Source organism: Empidonax traillii, unplaced genomic scaffold (genome assembly GCF_003031625.1).
Source record: "Empidonax traillii isolate 1590-97213 ecotype Southwest subspecies unplaced genomic scaffold, ASM303162v1 scaffold353:size574767, whole genome shotgun sequence".
Classification (NCBI taxonomy): domain Eukaryota; kingdom Metazoa; phylum Chordata; class Aves; order Passeriformes; family Tyrannidae; genus Empidonax; species Empidonax traillii.
Window position 1 is genome coordinate 514,899 of NW_020955546.1, and position 17,179 is coordinate 532,077.

General features: G+C 46.3%; 1 protein-coding gene across 1 annotated transcript; it reads left to right on the forward strand.

Annotated features, from left to right (window-relative positions):
- The first annotated feature begins 6 nt into the window (after positions 1 to 6).
- MYOT (myotilin) lies at positions 7 to 10,504 on the forward strand. Its single transcript, XM_027892480.1, has 9 exons — positions 7 to 478; positions 2,221 to 2,371; positions 4,704 to 4,805; positions 6,836 to 6,885; positions 7,471 to 7,603; positions 8,106 to 8,313; positions 8,808 to 8,973; positions 9,418 to 9,551; positions 9,903 to 10,504. Exons 1-9 carry the CDS (start codon positions 42 to 44, stop codon positions 10,073 to 10,075), a joined length of 1,554 nt encoding a protein of 517 aa, XP_027748281.1. The 5' UTR covers positions 7 to 41; the 3' UTR covers positions 10,076 to 10,504.
- Positions 10,505 to 17,179: the final 6,675 nt, after the last annotated feature.

Genomic DNA, 17,179 nt, shown 5'->3' on the forward strand with positions numbered 1-17,179 from the left:
TATCACCAACAAAAACCCGGGACAGCCGCGAAACCTCTCCCATGAGTGTCCCCAACCTCCCCTCCGTTTCCTCCATGTGCCAGCCAACCATGTTTAACTACGAGCGTCCAAAACACTTTATCCAGTCTAAGAATGTGTGCCAAGGGCAGCAGCAGCCTCCGGGACCCGCAGCCTCCGCAGAGCCGAGCAGAGAGATCAAACAATCCTCCATCCTCATTCAGCCCCGCAACCCCAGCGGGCAGAAATTCTCCTCCTCGTCATCGCTGAGCTCTTCGATCACGCTCTCCTCGCCTTCCTGTAGTGCCCCCAAGGAATCCACGTATCCCATCACTCCTGCATCTGCACAGTCTCCTGCTAGCTCATCATCCGGGCAGAGGCTTTTACCCATGGCTAACCAATCCCCCGCAGCATTCCTGTGCTCGGTGCTCCCCTCGCAGCCCGACTATAACAGCCAAACTCCTTCTCCCATGGAACCTCAGTAAGTACACACAGCCTTCTAACCTCCCCCTGCTTCCCTCTGGCCTGACCTCTCCCCTGCACTGACCACCCCAAACCCAACCACCCCACGAAACACCAGCCTGGGCCAAAGCTCCTGTTGGCTTCTCCTGTTCCGGGCAGGACTCGGGTTTGGAGGTTGAGAGCTTTGCCCCTCTTGGCTGTGTGGGAGAGATGGGTGTCCATCAGGAGTTAAATGGCACAGTGGTCATCTCACAGGCTGCTGTGCGGGTTTGCTGCAGTCGGTTTGAGTAGTTTTGTTTGGCTCGAAAGAAATCTCTTAATTAGGGTTACTCAGAGCAGAAGGTTGACATCCATCTCAAATTAATTTCCTCAACAAGCATGGCTTATGAATGGGGAGATGGGGGAAGGCAGCAGTACTTCCCACATATAAACAACTTAGAGAATTTTCCTAGTAAGTCTCAGCAGTAATTTCAGGTTCCACATCACGATGGGGCTCTACACTCACCTACAACAACCTTTTCATTAATCATACATGTGAACAGAAAGGCAGCTACTCAAAAATTTTACCCCTTTAGCCCAAAGACTAAATTCTTTCCTGAATATGTATTATATCATTTTGCCTTTGGGCTACAATCCAAATATCTCCCAAGGTCAGTGAGATCTCAAAGAGAGCTTGGCCTTGCCTTCTCACCAACTTGTATTCCTGCCAGTATTAGCTGGAGGTCCTGGGGAAAGTCAGGGTAGAATATGCACAGACACTCAACTGGAAATACTAGAAAGGTGATAGGGGCAGGGGTCCTGCTGGCCTGGGTATAAATCAAGGTTTAAGTGTCGGTTTGCATTCAGGTAATCTGAATGTTGCTGGGGGTTTTGGGAATCACAGCACTGTGGGAAGAGGGAAGGTAAGACAGACTGGGTGAGCTGGGGCACTCAGGAGTGTTTGCTGAACTGCTGCAGGAGCGTGGGGCATTAGAAACACGTGTGGAGTGACTGCAGGAGTTTGTGTGTGTAGTGTGGAGTTATTTGTTTCCATAGCAAAGGGCTTGGGTGCCTCACGGTGCTTTTCAGATAAGCTGCTCTTAAATGCAATACCCAGAGAGCTGAGGAATTATTTTCCCAATCACGCTACTAATGGGCAAATGGGGACATGAGATGTATTAATCTGCTGGGCAAATTATTAAAGTTTTTAAGTTATAGCTTAAGCAAGTTACTAAGCCTGAGCTGTGCTGGGATCATTCCAGAATTATAGCCCTTCTACCCTGCCCTAATGAGCAGAATTCCCAAGAGACAGGAAGAAGAGGATTTTCAATAGAAACCATTTCTGAACACAAGCGCAGCACTCGAGGGCTGCACATCACAGACAGGGTTATAGATCCTGTCAGCACAGAGTGCTGTGACCTCCAGCAGACCTTTGCTACCCCTTTTGATGGATGCTCCTCTTTTCCCAGCCTCTTTCAGAATCAAATGTACTCTCAAGCTCCAGGAGCTGATCATGTCTGTTGGCTGTGGATTACAGGACCAGGATATGTGAGGGGTCACTGAACGGCACAGGGATGCTGAACAATGAGTGCTGTGGGAGGACACTCAGTAACTTGGCTTTTTGATAGCCAGCCTGATACCCATTCATCTCCCAGGGGCTTCATTTGAACCACAGTTTTTAGGAGGCAGGTTCCCATTTTTGCCTTCACGTTCCGTGAAGCTGCAGAGAACAGCCCAGCAGGCCCACGGGAGTAACTCTGTTTTCTCTCCCTGCACGAGCAGCTACTCCCAGCCAATGTACAACAAACAAGCCAGCATCAACTCCATGCAGAAGACATCAGACCAAGAAATTCGAGGAACAAAAGAGGCCCTCATTCAGGACTTGGAAAAGAAACTCCGATGCAAAGACAACCTTCTCCAGAATGGCAACCAGGTAAGGGAAAGCTGATGGTTAAAGAGCCACTTCCTGGGACCCTCAGGAGTGCAAGAAGAGATGCAGAGACCAGGTCTAGTACCCCAGAGGCTGGAGCCTCCAAACCGAGCCAAAAGCAAAAGGAAATGCACCAGCAATACTGCCCAAACCCCTGTACTGAGAACCTCAACAGATCCCACGAGAGTTCTTTGAGCCATTTGCAACCAGAATATTCTCTCAGTGTGATGTGGCTGAACTTTTCCATTAGAAATGTTAAAAAACATCTCTTCCAACAACAACTCCATTTTTAATCACGAGTCAGGGGTGGGGAAAAAGGTGTGGTTTTGAAAGACTTACATTCCAACCTCTTCATTTCCCAACACCTTCTTCACAGTTATTTTTGGTATTAAAATGCCAAGTAGCTGCTCTGGTGGGCCAGGCTCAGCTCAGGCCCTTCCCAGCAGAGGAGCAGTGTGTGGCAAGAGAGGTGGTTGCTGTGAGTGTGTCTGTGGGCATTTACTGTGGCAGCTGAATGTCTGCATCTCGCCCGACTTCAGTAAGGGGTGTGCTGACCTTTGAGAGCCATTTGATGCACCAAAGTGGCTTTGAGCTGCTGTTGCCTTTCCCTCTTATCCTGCAATCAAATTAATTCCAGGCTCAACAGAAAGGTGTGTGTTTAGAGCTGTGGCACAAATTTGGACTCTCTGCTGGGGATCCTGCTGAACATCATATCCACACACTGGAAACCCAAGGAGAATCCCTCAGCTCTGCAGACATGAATTCACCCTGGCTTTCAACACTGGGGTTAACAAACCACTCAAAATCATTTGAACTGGGTGAAATATTGGACTACCACCACCTATGATAAACTTTGATTTTTTTCCTTATATGAACAACAACAAATGAAAGAAATTACATGAGCTTTTATCACAAAGTCTATCTCCTATGAGAAGGCCTCAGTCTCAATACTCAATTATTTATTCTGCAGAGGGACAAAACGCAATCCTCTTTACCAAGGTAACCAAACCTGGGAGAAAAATTTGCTTACCAGTGGGGAAGCCCATTGCAGCAAGCTAGAGTGGGCAGGTCTGTAATGTGGGAACCTTCCTGCAGCTGGAGGCAGACTGTTTATAGCTTCCATCTTCTTTCCCCCTGAAGCAGAAACGAGTTTTTTCCATTATCATCAGTGAGAACACATTTGTGTGTAATTTTAAATACTGAAGGGGAAAACAAATAGGTCGAATCTGACTTAACGTGTCCCTAACAGGAATGTCCTATCTGCTGGGAGAAAGCTCGTTGTAGCAAGTCAGCTTTTCTTCCCATAGGAAGCCAGGCTAAAAATAAGGCTTATGCAATCACCACTCTGTGTCCTCCTCCCCTTGTCCTCCAGCAGCTCTGACCCCGCTGGCCAATCTCAGCCACACTCGATACAGATGGAAGGACTCAGGGTTGTTATTAAACCCTCGCAGGTTTGGCTAAAGGTCTCGTGCTCTCTTCTAAAGAGAAGTCCCTCAAGCCTCCCCAGCCTTCACCTGCCCAGCAGCAGAGACACACACACACACACACATACACATCTTGTTCACAGCAGAAGTTCATTCCGAGCTTGTCCTCACGTCACAAAATCCAAACTCCAGTTCGGCTTTGCGGGCAGCCAAGTGTCAGGTGTGTGCTGGAGCTCAGGGGAGTGACAGACTCTTCTAAAGTAACCCAGCTGACAGAGCCTGAACGTGACTCTGCTCATTTTTATCGCTGAGTGCCGCATCTGTTTTGCAGGAACTTTGTGTTTCGTGCCCGAGATGTGTCCTTGCCTCCCCCTCCGCTCAGCATCTCAACCAGTGGGTGCTGCACTGGCACAAAGTTCCCTCGTGCTTTCAGGGATGGTGCTGCTCCCCTCTGGCTGTGTCTGCTCCTGGTGTGGCTCCTGCCTTTTTGGGAGCAGGGGGTGCCAGCATCCATCATGCCTGTGGCTCCACAGCTGAATGGCTTGGGAAGTTTTCCCAGTGCTAACAGAGAGGTACCCTGGGACTTAGTCTGGCTTCTGAGGATGATGCCATCAGTCACCCATAAATAATCCCAGCAGAGAAAGAGGAGGAGTGGAAGGCCACAGATGGCATTAGAGAGGCTTTGATGAACAGGCAGTTTAATCTTTTCTGCATTTCAGTGCTGTATATATTGAGGCTGACTTCAGTGGGCATCAGAGACTGCAAACCCTCCGGGCCAGACGTGGGGCTCCTGTTCAGCTGCTGCTTTCATTGACAACACCCTGAATTCATGGCATATTAATGTGCTCTTACAAGCTGATCTGAAATAGTAAATGGACTTCTGACTAGAATTCCTCTCCACTCTGCTTTAGAGATTAACTTATGAAGAGAGAATGGCTCGCAGGCTGCTCGGCCCGGTGAATGCTGCCTCTGTGCTGGAAACACAGAGCGAGGACAACATGCAGAATGCACAGGTAAATGGGGACTGTCTCTAGAACAAGGATTCGTGGTGATTGTGCTGTGACCTGCTCCTACCTGAATGGGGCAGAGATGGGGTTTGTTTGGTACCGGTGCAGTGAGGGGGTGGCTGTTCCTGGCAGGGCTCTGTACAGGAGAGATTTGGGGGGTTTGGGGGGTGGTGACAGAGAGGGGGGAGGAATTTAAGCACCATTCCCTTGCTGGGCCTGATCTGTAGGAATGACCTCTCCAGGGAGGAATTACAACAGCTGCTGCACAGCTTGGGACACCCTGGCTGTGACAGGCAGGGAGCAGCACGGGGAGGGATCCAGGTACCCACTCCCAACAGCCCCAGTGCAGGCTTGGCCAGGACAGCAACATTTACACCTGTCACTGACAACACCAAACAACTGACATTGGCTACAAGGGGGCAGGGCCTTGGAGTGAGATCAGATGGGCTTTAGCCCTTCTGGGGGTCTGCAATCTCTGAGAGAGAGCAAAGAAGTTATTTTAGCAACCCACATGCTGATAGACAAGAATCTGTTACTACTGGCATTTTCCAAAGAGCTTCAGTTGGAGACTTGCATCATCTGCTGGTTATTCAGGCCAGTTAGAATCTCTCTTTGGCGCTTGTGTGCTCAAAGGTAGTAGAAATATCCATGGTATGGCACTGGGTACCTGTACAGCCAGAGAAAACCTCCCTCCTGCTGCTGCAGCAAAGAGCCAGGAGCAGACAAACACCTGCCAAAGTGCAGTTAGCAAAACTCCTCCATGCAAGAGACACTTCAGATCCCAGCAAGGGAGGGGTACACAATTTGAGCTGTTTGTCCCCAACAATCACCCGGCAACAGCAGGAAAGAAGGGAAAATGAGTGGTATCAGAGATCAAGGGAAGCCTGATCTTTTGGAGAGAACAAGGAAACATGCAGTCAAAATAGGATGACTGACAACTTTTCAGCATGGGTGAAATGCTGCTTTAAAAAAGACTATTGGAAGCAGAGATGGGATATCTTATGTTTGGGATATCTTATTCCCATTGTTCAGTCTTATTTTTAAATATTGAAGCCACTGATTCATTCAGCCTCATGGTTCCTTAGGAAGGAACTTAACTACTGTCAGTCCATGTAACAGGTCATTAGAACCATCAGCAACTTCATCACTACAGCATCATTTCACAAGGCAAGTAGCAACTGTACAGAGTAAGTGAGCAGATCAGACAATTTTCTTTGGACTCAACATTGACCTCAGTCCAGTAAAACCCTCATCCATGTAACACTTCCCCTGAACTGAAGGCTGCTTTGTGCTTGAACTTTAAACCCAGGCTTAAATGTTCCCCAGGACTGGGCTGCAGAGCACAGAACCAAGCAGTGGAGTGGCTCAGTGCAAACACTCCAGAAATTTCCGTGCAGCCTTTGCTCTCTCTGACTCCATTGCTAAAACGAGTCACTGGCAGCAAACTCTGCTGCATTTTCCAAACATCCAGGCTCCTAACAGGAATCAATCCTGGGGTACTTTAGCAGATTTAGTCATGTGATTGTGGAGTTGTCAGCGAGCTTAGTTGGTGCTGTGATCTAGAAAGAAAAGTATTTTCCAGCTCAGCAAGTGCCCGTGGCTGCTGGTACCATATTTAAGTGGGTACAATGCAACGCTCCTGCCAGCGACTCCCCTTCTATTCCTGCTGTGGGGAAGGACACCCTGTACTCAGCTCTCATTTTAGACACTGCCAGGAGTGCTGCTCCTCTCTAACAAGGGGTTTTTGGCTGGCCCAGAGCCTCGTGTGCCAAACAAAGCTGCCCCTCTCACCTGTGCAGGGGGGAGAAGTTCTGCCCTTCTGTTCGTAGCAATTGTCGCTGTCATGGCAAAGCCCACGGTGAGCACAGAGTGCCAGGTCCTGATGCCACTTCCTTCACCTCTTGTCCCAAGGAGTTCTGAAGTAAAGTCAGTTTGCTTTTAAGCAGCAGTCAGTTAAAAAACTTAAAATGGCTCCTTGTTCAGCTTATGGATAAATCTCTGTAGGTGAACTCACCTCTCCTCTTTCTCTTTTCAAGCACCAGAACGCAGAAAACGTCAGGCTGCAGGTTCCTACAACACATGTAAGGTAAAGCATAAACTTTATGCAATTCTTCAAGACATTATTTCAAATGTTTCTAGGCGGTGTTAGTTTAACTTCACTACTTACCACTTTTTCTCAAGTATTAATGACCAAACTCACTCACTCCCTTTCAACTAAAATGCTGCTGTTTGTGGGTGGTTGATGATGCCTATGATCTTAATCCAGTGAATTCCTACCATAGCACTAGAGGTTTAAAAACTCCATGCACTTTGGGAAAATACTCTTTGCATTCTAGATTAATTTCTAGTCAAAGCAAGGGCTGAGAATGCAAAGGAAGAAATACAGCGTGACAGAACACAGCCTCCACGATCCCTGTCAATCCTTTGGGATATTAGGCCAAAGAGGGGAGTTATACCTCTGTGTCTAATTGAACAAATTTAGTAAGAGAAGTGGTTGCTCAAAAGCCACACCTTGCAGCTGGAAAACCAACCAGAACTGTAGTGTTGGACTCCTAAATGTGTTGTGTTGGACTCCTAAATGTGTTGAGGGTCTCCAGCTGCAATCAGAGCCTCGGTGTCATTTGTGCTACGGTAACTTTTACACAATTAACAGTTTCTGTCCCCTTTTTAGGAGCAGACCATCCTCGAGAGGAGATGACCGTGGACATGACTCAATCCAGGAGAAGTTTTTCCAGCCCCGTTTCACACAAGTGCCTGAGGACGTGGTTATTGAAGAGGGGAGGTTCTTCAGGCTCGACTTCAAAGTAAAGCAAACTTCTCCCTCCCCAGTCCATTCCCCCTTGGGGTGGAGGCACAGAGAGAGGTCTCTGAGGTGCAGTGCCTGTGCACTTTAATAAGGCAGAGCACAAATGGCTGGTGGTGCAGGGTCTCCCTGGTTGATGTAAACCAAGAAATAGGAGATGGTTAAATGTTTCAGCATTCTCCTTGGAAAATGTAAACGGAATCAGCTGCATGAGAACACGGTGAAAGCTAAATAGTGGTAAATGTGGACCACCACAGACCTCATTGGGAAGAATGAATATTAATGCTCTGCTGAAAAACAGGCGTTCTGGCAGGGAACCTTGTGCTTTGCACTGGGATTCCACTACTTCAGTGGTCACATCCTGAACTCACATCCAGTGAAGTCTGTTTAGGACCTGCCTGCCTTTAATGAGTCCTCTCTGAAGCAACTGTGTCCTCTGGAACAGACAAGGTTTTATTATTTTAAACCTGTTTAACTCTCCACTGCTTTCCTCTCCCTCACAGGTGAGTGGGCTGCCCACTCCAGACGTGATGTGGTACCAGAATGGGAGGATGGTCCATCAGGATCAGTTCCATAAGATGATAGTGTCAGAAAAGGGATTCCACTCGTTCATTTTCGAGGCAGTCAAATCATCTGACGCAGGGACATACGAGTGTGTGGCTGTGAACCGTGCAGGAGAGGCATCTTTCACAGTGAAAGTGGAAGTCATTGGTAAGACTGAGGGCACTGATAATTACCTGGCAACCCATGGAAAGTCTCAGTGATCTAATGCTTTCCTCTCTGCATTTGGGACATCAAACAATTAAGAAGCAGAGGGAGCCCTCCAGGCATTCAGGCTCAAACAATAACAAACACCTCACCTTTTCCAAGGCTATTTTAATAAATATATCTGGGATGCTATTTCTGGATGATATTTCTTCAAAACACTTCTAGCAGGGTATTTAGATACAGTGGGATGTCCAGAATCCAATATAAGTAATGTTATTAATCTCTGAGGATTGATCACATATGTTAATTGACTCTCCTTCTAAAGTAGATTGTGTTTACTACACCCTCGTGCTCCTGGGAATTGCCTGCAGGCTGAGGAGATGCAGAGAGGAACACGTGTCCTCCTCAATTTAGCATTCTGAGATCCTGAAGCCCAAGCATGATATGAACATTCCACGCTTCCAGTAACTCCTCCTTATCTTTCCTCTTTAACTTAGCAAAAGAACATCACACCCCTCCAACTTTCATCTTCAAGCCACAAAGCAAAAAGGTTTTCGAAGGAGACACGGCCCGGCTCGAATGCCAGATCTCTGCCATCCCAACCCCCCGGATTTACTGGAAAAGAAACAACGAAATGGTACAATATAATACAGACCGAATAAGGTACCCTGCTAATCCATTGGTGTGTTAGAAAACAATAACCAGTGTTTGTTGATTCAGATTTAACGTGGCTGGTTTCTAAAAGCAGCAGGCTGGAAAGCTGGGCCTGCCCACTGTGCTGGCCAGGAACAATCCTGAGAGCCTTGTTTTGAGGGCACAAAAGTGCCCAGGTGCTCCTCCAGCGAGGGGAAGCGCGGCTTTAGGACTGAAACATGCAGTGTCTCCTCGTGCTCTCAGGCTGTGGGGCTACAGAACAGCCTTGGTGCCACCTGAGCTGTGTCGTGACGTGAATCGCTGGCGGCTCGTGACACAAACGCTGTTTATGTCTAAGCAGTTTGCACCACCCCGCAAGAGTTGCTCTGGGGATTCCTCAGCATGTAAACTGATTTCAGGATCTTCTCCTCTTCCCTCTCGAAGCGCTGACACATGAACACCTTCGTTTTTCAGCTTGCTGCATGACAACACCGGGAGGATTTGCCTGCTGATCCACAACGCCAGCAAGAAGGACGCCGGCTGGTACACCGTGTCTGCCGTCAACGGGGCTGGGGTGGCCACGTGCCACGCCAGGCTAGAGGTTGCAAGTAAGTACCAGGTCACAGTGCCACAAAAAAGTGCATTTGTACTCAGAACAGGCCCTCAAGATTAACCTTATAAAGCTCAGACCGCTGGGAGGATTTCTATCCAAAGATACCCCACTGGACAAAAACGTAACTGCCCTGTGAAAAGCTCTTCTGTTCAGTACCAGGACACTGTGCTGTGTCCTTTGCCCTGTTTAAAGACTACAATTTGACTGGAACCAGGAAGGAGGGTTAATTTAAGTCTCTGGTTATACTGCAAATTAAAAGCAATCAGGTTGCTATACCGTGGGTCTTGCTCTGGTCTGGGAAGACACTGAAAAAGGCTTTTTTTTTTTTTTTTCTCCTCTCTTCCAGCACATGCAAATAAGCCACTTCCAGCCCCAAAGCAGTTACGGGTTCGACCAACTTTCAGCAAGTATTTGGCACTCAATGGGAGAGGACTGGATGTGAAACAAGCTTTCTCCCCAGAAGGGGAGTTTCAGCGTTTGGCTGAGCAGTCTGGACTGTATGAAAGTGATGAACTTTAACTGGAAATGAAGAGGAAAAACTCCCACCCATCAGAGACAGTTGCAACCTAGCTGCAGTTAATTGGTGATTGCTCTAATTAGCAAAATACCTATCTACATATTTTTACTTTGACTCTTGCACATTCAGCTGTTCCCGTTTTACCATGTTAGATTTTATTTATATGGTTTGGAGACTGTAACCATTAACTGAGTATATTGCATTTGAATTATAAAGCCTAAGAAAGCAGGTTAATTAGTTTTTTGCAAGTGTGGGTGGGTTTAGTTCCACCTGTGCTTGGTTACATGCTAAGGTAGATTGGTTTGTACTGCTTCTCTAATATCACTCGTGATAATATCAGAAGTCTGTACTGTCTGAATACTAAAACCAAATAGGCTAGAGTGTTTTTATGAGAATAAATTAGAGGCAAATAAAATTTTAAATAACCAACATCAGCTGTGACTCTTCCTTGGTCTATTAAAAGCAGCTTTTGGGTGTCTGGCATCAGCTGCACCCTGGGAAAGATGGATTCTTACTCTCCTAAGCCTTCCACTGGTCCCCTCCCCTGTCTGCTCCCACTGTCATTTGTCATCTGACATCTACAACCTGTTTAGTACAAACTAAATGCTGACACCCCCTTAACACCAAAACATACCAGTAAGGCAACATCATTATTTCTTCTCCTTCCACACTTGACCCAAAAGCTGTCCTGTATAACATAAATAATTAGAGATACCATGTTTCAACTGGTTTGGGTGCTGCTATTCACAGCCACCTGGTTCAAAACAATGCTGAACACCATGAAACCTCATTTTGCCAGACTCCAACCAACCAAAATTGAAGATTTTTCAACTGCACTTGCTGTAAGAGGGTTGAACCAGCCTGAACTCCTCATAGAGGTGTGCAGTGCTCGTCAGCAAACCTCATGGGTGTCTTCCACAGTGGAAAAAATGAGGCCTCAGCTTCACCCTGCACTGCTGCACCATTAAATAAACCCCCAAATCTGAACTGACTGTTAAAATCCCAGCAAAATCCTGCAGCTCTACCACCACACTTCTCCTCTGGGCTGCCCAAGTGACGAAACACTCCGAGACAACTCCCCTGACGCCCTTCGGCAGATTGGAGCTGACCAGGTGCAAACCAGTACCCAGTTTGTCCATGGGTTCCTTTAGAAGGTTGGGAAGGTTCACATCCTTTCCCTGACAGACCTCTCTGCACACAAGTCACAAATAACTGAGGTGACTTCAGCCCTGTGCCAGTAAGGAGCATGTCAGCTGCACCTCCGCTCCTCCCTCCTCCTGTCACCTGCCCAAAAGCGTCACTGCCGTCGAGATGGCTCTGACTGCCCTTCCCAGCACAACTGAGTGACAACTGAAACGGCAGAGCAAGGCTGGAAGCTGCTGTCATCCTCTAATTCCAGCCTGGGAGCAGCCCCTCTTTGCCCTTTCCTCCCAGTGACCATGGTGAGCACAGATGTGCTGCCCGAGGGTGATTTCACAGCATCATCACATCAACCCTCCCAGACAACAAGTGCCACAGTCACTGTCAGAGTTTGCTGTTGGGAGCAGCCCAGAATCACCAGCTGAAAAGAGGCAACAACACTTGCTCCTTCTACCTGTATTTCCACGCTTTTTTAGAAGGCTTGCAGTGAACATCACTGTGGAGTCTGACACAGCCTAAGGAGTGAATCTGAGCGAGTAATACCACCTGAGCACAGAAACGGGTTTGAAAACATAACCAAGCCCTTAATGCCACGATCCTGCAGTCAGCAACAACCACGAGGGCGATTAGACGAGCTTTTCTCTTGTTTGCATTGAGATAAACCACAGATTTGGTTTGGTGCCAGCCTTATAGATGAGCACTTGGCATGGGAAATCTGCAGCAGAGAGACAGGAAGGACGGGAAACAGCGAGCCCAGCTGAGCAGAAGCACAGGTCGGTGTTCCTATCTCCTCCAACATCTCTGGGGAAATCAGTTATGGGAGGCCTGAATTTTAAATCACATGTTTATAGATTGGAATCACGCTAAAAACACTCTGGAATCCGAGCCAAAGGCCGGCTTCACACACTTCATTTAGCACTGATACGACACAACAAAAGAGCACGTGAACATGCCCCAGTAACAATGGACTACATAAACCAGAGATATTTCATTTAAGGCAGTGGAATAAGGTATTAAAGTAATAAAACTGTCTGGCCCATGCTGGGTGGAATCCAGATGCACAAGCAGTTGTTTTGTGAATATACTGAGTAAATAAAAGAAATGGCAATATCTTAAGGCTGTGTATCTCATGAGTGGTTCATGGAAAGAAAAGTGTTATTCCAAGGCCTGGCTTAAGTTGTGAGTGCAGAAGAGCACAACAACTAACAGGGATTGTATAAAATAAAAGTTCAAGCTTCAGTTCAGGTTCCATAAGCTGAGCTGCTTTGTTTTCCCATTCCCACACCTCAGCCTCGTTATCCCCAAGGAACTGGGGATCTGTGGGCTGGTACAGCAGTGGAAGATGTATCTTCACCTCCCCTAAATCAAAGCAAGAGAGTGAGGAGAAGTTGTTGTTTCTCAGGCAGAACAGCTGTAAAGGAACCTGAGCTGCATTAACCACACTTGCATTTGTATTTCATCTCCATGAACCTCTCTTGGATAATCAGGGGAGCTCTTACCTTTACCACATGTGAAATCCAATTTACAGGGCATGATGCTTCCATGAAGACTCAAGGAAAGGGTGGTCACCTCAGGCATATTCAGCCACTTTTCTCAGGTAGCAGCTGGCAAGACAGCAAATCATTGAAAATGCAGAAATTCAGGCAATGCAGAGAGCAGACTCAGATCCATCCTTTCCATTTTTTTTTGGTAATAATTAGTGTCTGGTCTGTACACTGGTTGCTGGAATAATTTCATATATTCAATAATAAATATAACATATATAATATATATAAAAATAACATATTCAATATAAATTCATATATTCAATAATTTGCAAGCTGAGGAAGACAAAAGGAGTCACAGTTGTCCCCACTGTCACTTCCAAAAGCTATTTCCCCACAGGACACTATTTTTAACATCACAGCAATAATAAAAGCTGGGCTTACAAATAAAGAAAAAATCACTAATTATGCCCAAAAAGTCAAATGGAAGCTCGCTCAGGCCCAGGTCACACAGTGGACAGCAGGGTGAGACCACTGAGTTTTAGCACTGGTATAAAGTTGGGAGCTGGGCATTTGCCCAAATGTTAAACAGAAACAGATGTCTGAAAAACAAACGAGTTTCACAGCAATCTGTTGGGTCACAGGCTGCATCTGCAGCAAGAAGAAAGATTCCTGCAGCTTCCCTTTGCTTTACAAAGAGGTTTCCAGCACTCTCTGGCAGTTCTGTAGCTGGGGTAAGGCTGTGCAAGAACTTCTACAACATATTTTTTAAGAAATTACTTCTCCAAGAAGAAAGGGAGAAGCCCCCAGGCTGGCTGTAAACAGCACAGCACAACAATGCCCACCATCCCTCTGGCTCTGAAAAGAAATGTGTATTTCTGTATCCTGACCTTTTGCAAGGGCCAGAAGGAAAATCCACATTTAATCAGAGGGAGAACACTTTTCTCCACGGAGCTGCCCATGTCTTTTCCTGCAGGAGAGATTGTGCCCCTGGTGTCCCAGTCAGCTCTGTTGGCTTTATCTGTTGGTTTTTTTTCTTTTTAAATCCCTCTGGTGTTGAACAGAGTCATTTGGAGTTATCAAAGCTACAGGGGAGGGAAAGAACTCAGCCGTAGCTCAGAGCTCCATCTCCACTGCAGAATTCCAGCAGAAAGGGTGGGGGAGTCTGTTCTTGCAGCTGAAACTCTCACCAGTGGCAACCTGAGAGACAGAAGATCTGCACAAAGTCAGTGATTTTGAGATGTTTTAAGTGTCTTTATACTGGCTGACAACAGCTGCCCTCAGAGAGGGAAGAATTTAGTAGAGGGACTTGTAAGGAAATTAGTCAAGAATGAGGTGGGACAAGAATTTAAAATATTCTTACTCTTTCAGCACATCTTGTGGCTGCCCAGGGAGGGGGACAGGGACTGTAAAACCTTGTGCTTGTGAAGCATTTCAGGACTCAGCCCCTTGGCAGCTGATGGATGAGCACAGGAAGGTTGCAAATGCAAGTTTTAAGGGCAGTGCCACCTCGAGGTTTTGTGGCTGTGTTTGGGTGTTCTGGGCTCTCCAGGCTCTCTCAGCTCCTTTGGGGAACAAAATCACTAAAGCAAAGCTCAGGGAAATGCTGGAATGCATGAGGGGAAGGATGCTCCAGGCAGGACTGTTAATACAGGTACAAAACACTGCTGGTTCTGTGTCTTTTCTCTGAACATTTCTGGTGCTGCTTTTTTTCCTCTGTGAACTGCCCGGCCCTGCAAATGCCTGGATGACATTTATGGCTCTGCCTCGTTTGGGGGCTGCTGTGAGACAGGGCTGTGTGACCAGGAGAGCAGATCCCGAGCAGTGGCAGCGCCCTGGGCGTGCTCCAGACCTTCCTCTCCATAGCCAATGATCCCTCCATCCACACACAGTCCCACCTGTTACCTTCAGAGAAAAAAAAAAAATAATAATTACGCTTTCAGGAGAAATCCCAAATCTCTTTTCCTTGTATCAGGCGGTTCCAGCTGGCGGCACCAGAGGGCGCTTCGCCTCTCCCTTGAGCCGGCCGGAATTCCCAGAATATCCCTTTTATTCCTGAATCCTTTTATTCCTGCACAGCTCGGCCTGTGCACGACACACAGCCCCCAGAGCATCCTAAATCCTGGATAAATCCTACAGGGAGTCCTGGTTTAAAGCTCAGGTCCTGCAGAGCAGTATCACGGTGTCTGGTCTCCTCGTGTCAAATCCCAGTACAAAGGAGCAGACAGGCATTCCAGGGGATCCAGGAGGATTTTTCCAGCCCAGCAACAAAGGGCACCCCTGTCAGGGCTCACTGATCTTGTACTTTGGTCTCCTGGCCAAGCCAAGCCACCCACTCACTCCTAAAGGGGCCGGTTTAAAATAAAACCCCTCTTCCCTTCCCTTCCCGGGGGATGTGGTTGCCATGCAGTACCCCAGAAAACAGAGGTCACTGATGATGTGTTTGATTACTCAACAGCAGGTGTGTGGCACCTCAGGCATGTCCAACCTTTCCTCCTCCTGCCAGCCCCTCTCCTCCCCAGAGCCTCAAAATCTTCAGACAGTTCCTCACCCAGAACTTCCCAAAAGAGCTTTCAGCCCCTCAACCTCTCCCACCCACGTGCCCTGCAGTGACCCAGTGGCTCAGGCAAACCTGTTTGAAGAGCTCAAGCTTGGAATACTTTGGATCTGCACCATCTCAGAGCTGGTTCTTCAGGGAAAAAAGATTTGTTCCAGTATCACCGAGCTAAATTTTGCACCCTCAAAAACGTGATTCTCCCCCATCTTGACTAACGGTGTCCAAAAGGGTTATTTTCCTCATTAAAATCTTCTTAGTTCAATGCACATGGATTTGCAGCAGTTCCCACTACACCACTATTTGAGGGAATGTTGTTTTCTCATCAGCATCCTGATCACAGAAAGCTTCTTTGAATAGTAATGGAAGTAAGGAAAAATGGGGGATTGTAGAACAGATCTGTAGCAACCTTGTTCATTCTTCACGTCAAACGTCCTTAGAATTTGGTTTTTCCCCCTCATTTTCACAGAAAGACCACGTGAAGAGAGGGCAGGTTATTCCGTCCCACCCCAAAGGACATGCCCAAGGCTGCCTTCCATCTCCTCCCCTCACTTGCTCCCTCAACTCCCCGGTATTTCCTTATTCCCATTTACCTGCATTTACACATTTACACATCCACAAGCAGAGTCTTCACCTCCAGTTCTTCATCCCCTGACAGGCCTCAAGGCTGGAAAAAGGTGGATTCTCACAGAATTCAACACAAGAGTCAGTTTGAAGGACCTTTGAACGCTTTTCATACATAAACTCACAACAATCTGCTACGAAATAAAGTCTGCCTGGTGGAGAGGAAAAGCACTCCCTGGTGTGTGCAGTCAGTGTTTGCTGGCCACGAACAGCAGGAACTGCTGTGGTACTGATTTCAAGGCTGGGAGATCATTATGGATACAGAGACACAATCAAAATGCTCAGCTGAAGGTGAATTAATTAGCCCAGTAATGGCTGATTCAGCTCTCAGCCCCATCTACTCCCCACCTGTAGCTGCTGGGGCAGCAAGGAGCAAGATTCCCAGTTTCTCCTGCATCATTCCCAGCAGGAACTGAAGCCCACAGGGCGCCAGGAGCCCAACTGCCAGTGCAGATGGCAGTGGAGGAGAAAGCATGATGAGAAACAAAGATATATGACAATAAAGGTTAAGGTACTTTTATTATAAAAGTCTATACAATGAGCACCAGACATAGCAATGCAATTATATCTGGTTTAGTTATATATATTTCATATCTATATATCCATATAGATATATAGGTTTTGCTTTTACCAAAGTAAAACTGTTATATCACAAAATGCCTAGTTCTACCATTTATTTATTGCTCAACAAGGATGGCACAAAACACACTCAGCATTAACTGTTGCCATGCTTATCTACTATACTGAACAAACAGCCAAACACTGCATAACAAACACAAAGCAGCTGTTAATTCTGAATTGGAACCAGTCTGATCACTCACTCACTTATAAAAATATTGGAATCATATAGATTTAAGCATTATAAAGGAGGAATATATTATTTAAAACATTTAAATAGTGCATATTGACATTTTGCATGTGGTATATAAAACACAAACATTCATGTACAACACTATACAGTACACATTAGTTTCAATGTTTGGATACACCCGTGTCTGCAGACTGAGAGAAAAGGAACTGAAGTGTACATTGCACAATGGAACTGAATAAAACTGGTAAATGGTCTCAAGACTAGTTTAACCTCATAATTCTCTAAGGTCCCAGATCACTTTGCAGGTTAAAAAAAAAAAAAAAAAAAAAAAAAAAAAAAAAAAAAAAAAAAAAAAAAAAAAAAAAAAAAAAAAAAAAAAAAAAAAAAAAAAAAAAAAAAAAAAAAAAAAAAAAAAAAAAAAAAAAAAAAAAAAAAAAAAAAAAAAAAAAAAAAAAAAAAAAAAAAAAAAAAAAAAAAAAAAAAAAAAAAAAAA

Excerpts from the sequence above, each read along its gene's own strand:
- MYOT (XM_027892480.1), top strand. The coding sequence starts at position 42 with ATGAGTGTCCCCAACCTCCCCTCCGTTTCCTCCATGTGCCAGCCAACC. Across the intron at positions 8,314-8,807 it reads AGTGAAAGTGGAAGTCATTG|CAAAAGAACATCACACCCCT; the intron begins GTAAGACTGAGG and ends TCTTTAACTTAG. Across the intron at positions 8,974-9,417 it reads TATAATACAGACCGAATAAG|CTTGCTGCATGACAACACCG; the intron begins GTACCCTGCTAA and ends TTCGTTTTTCAG.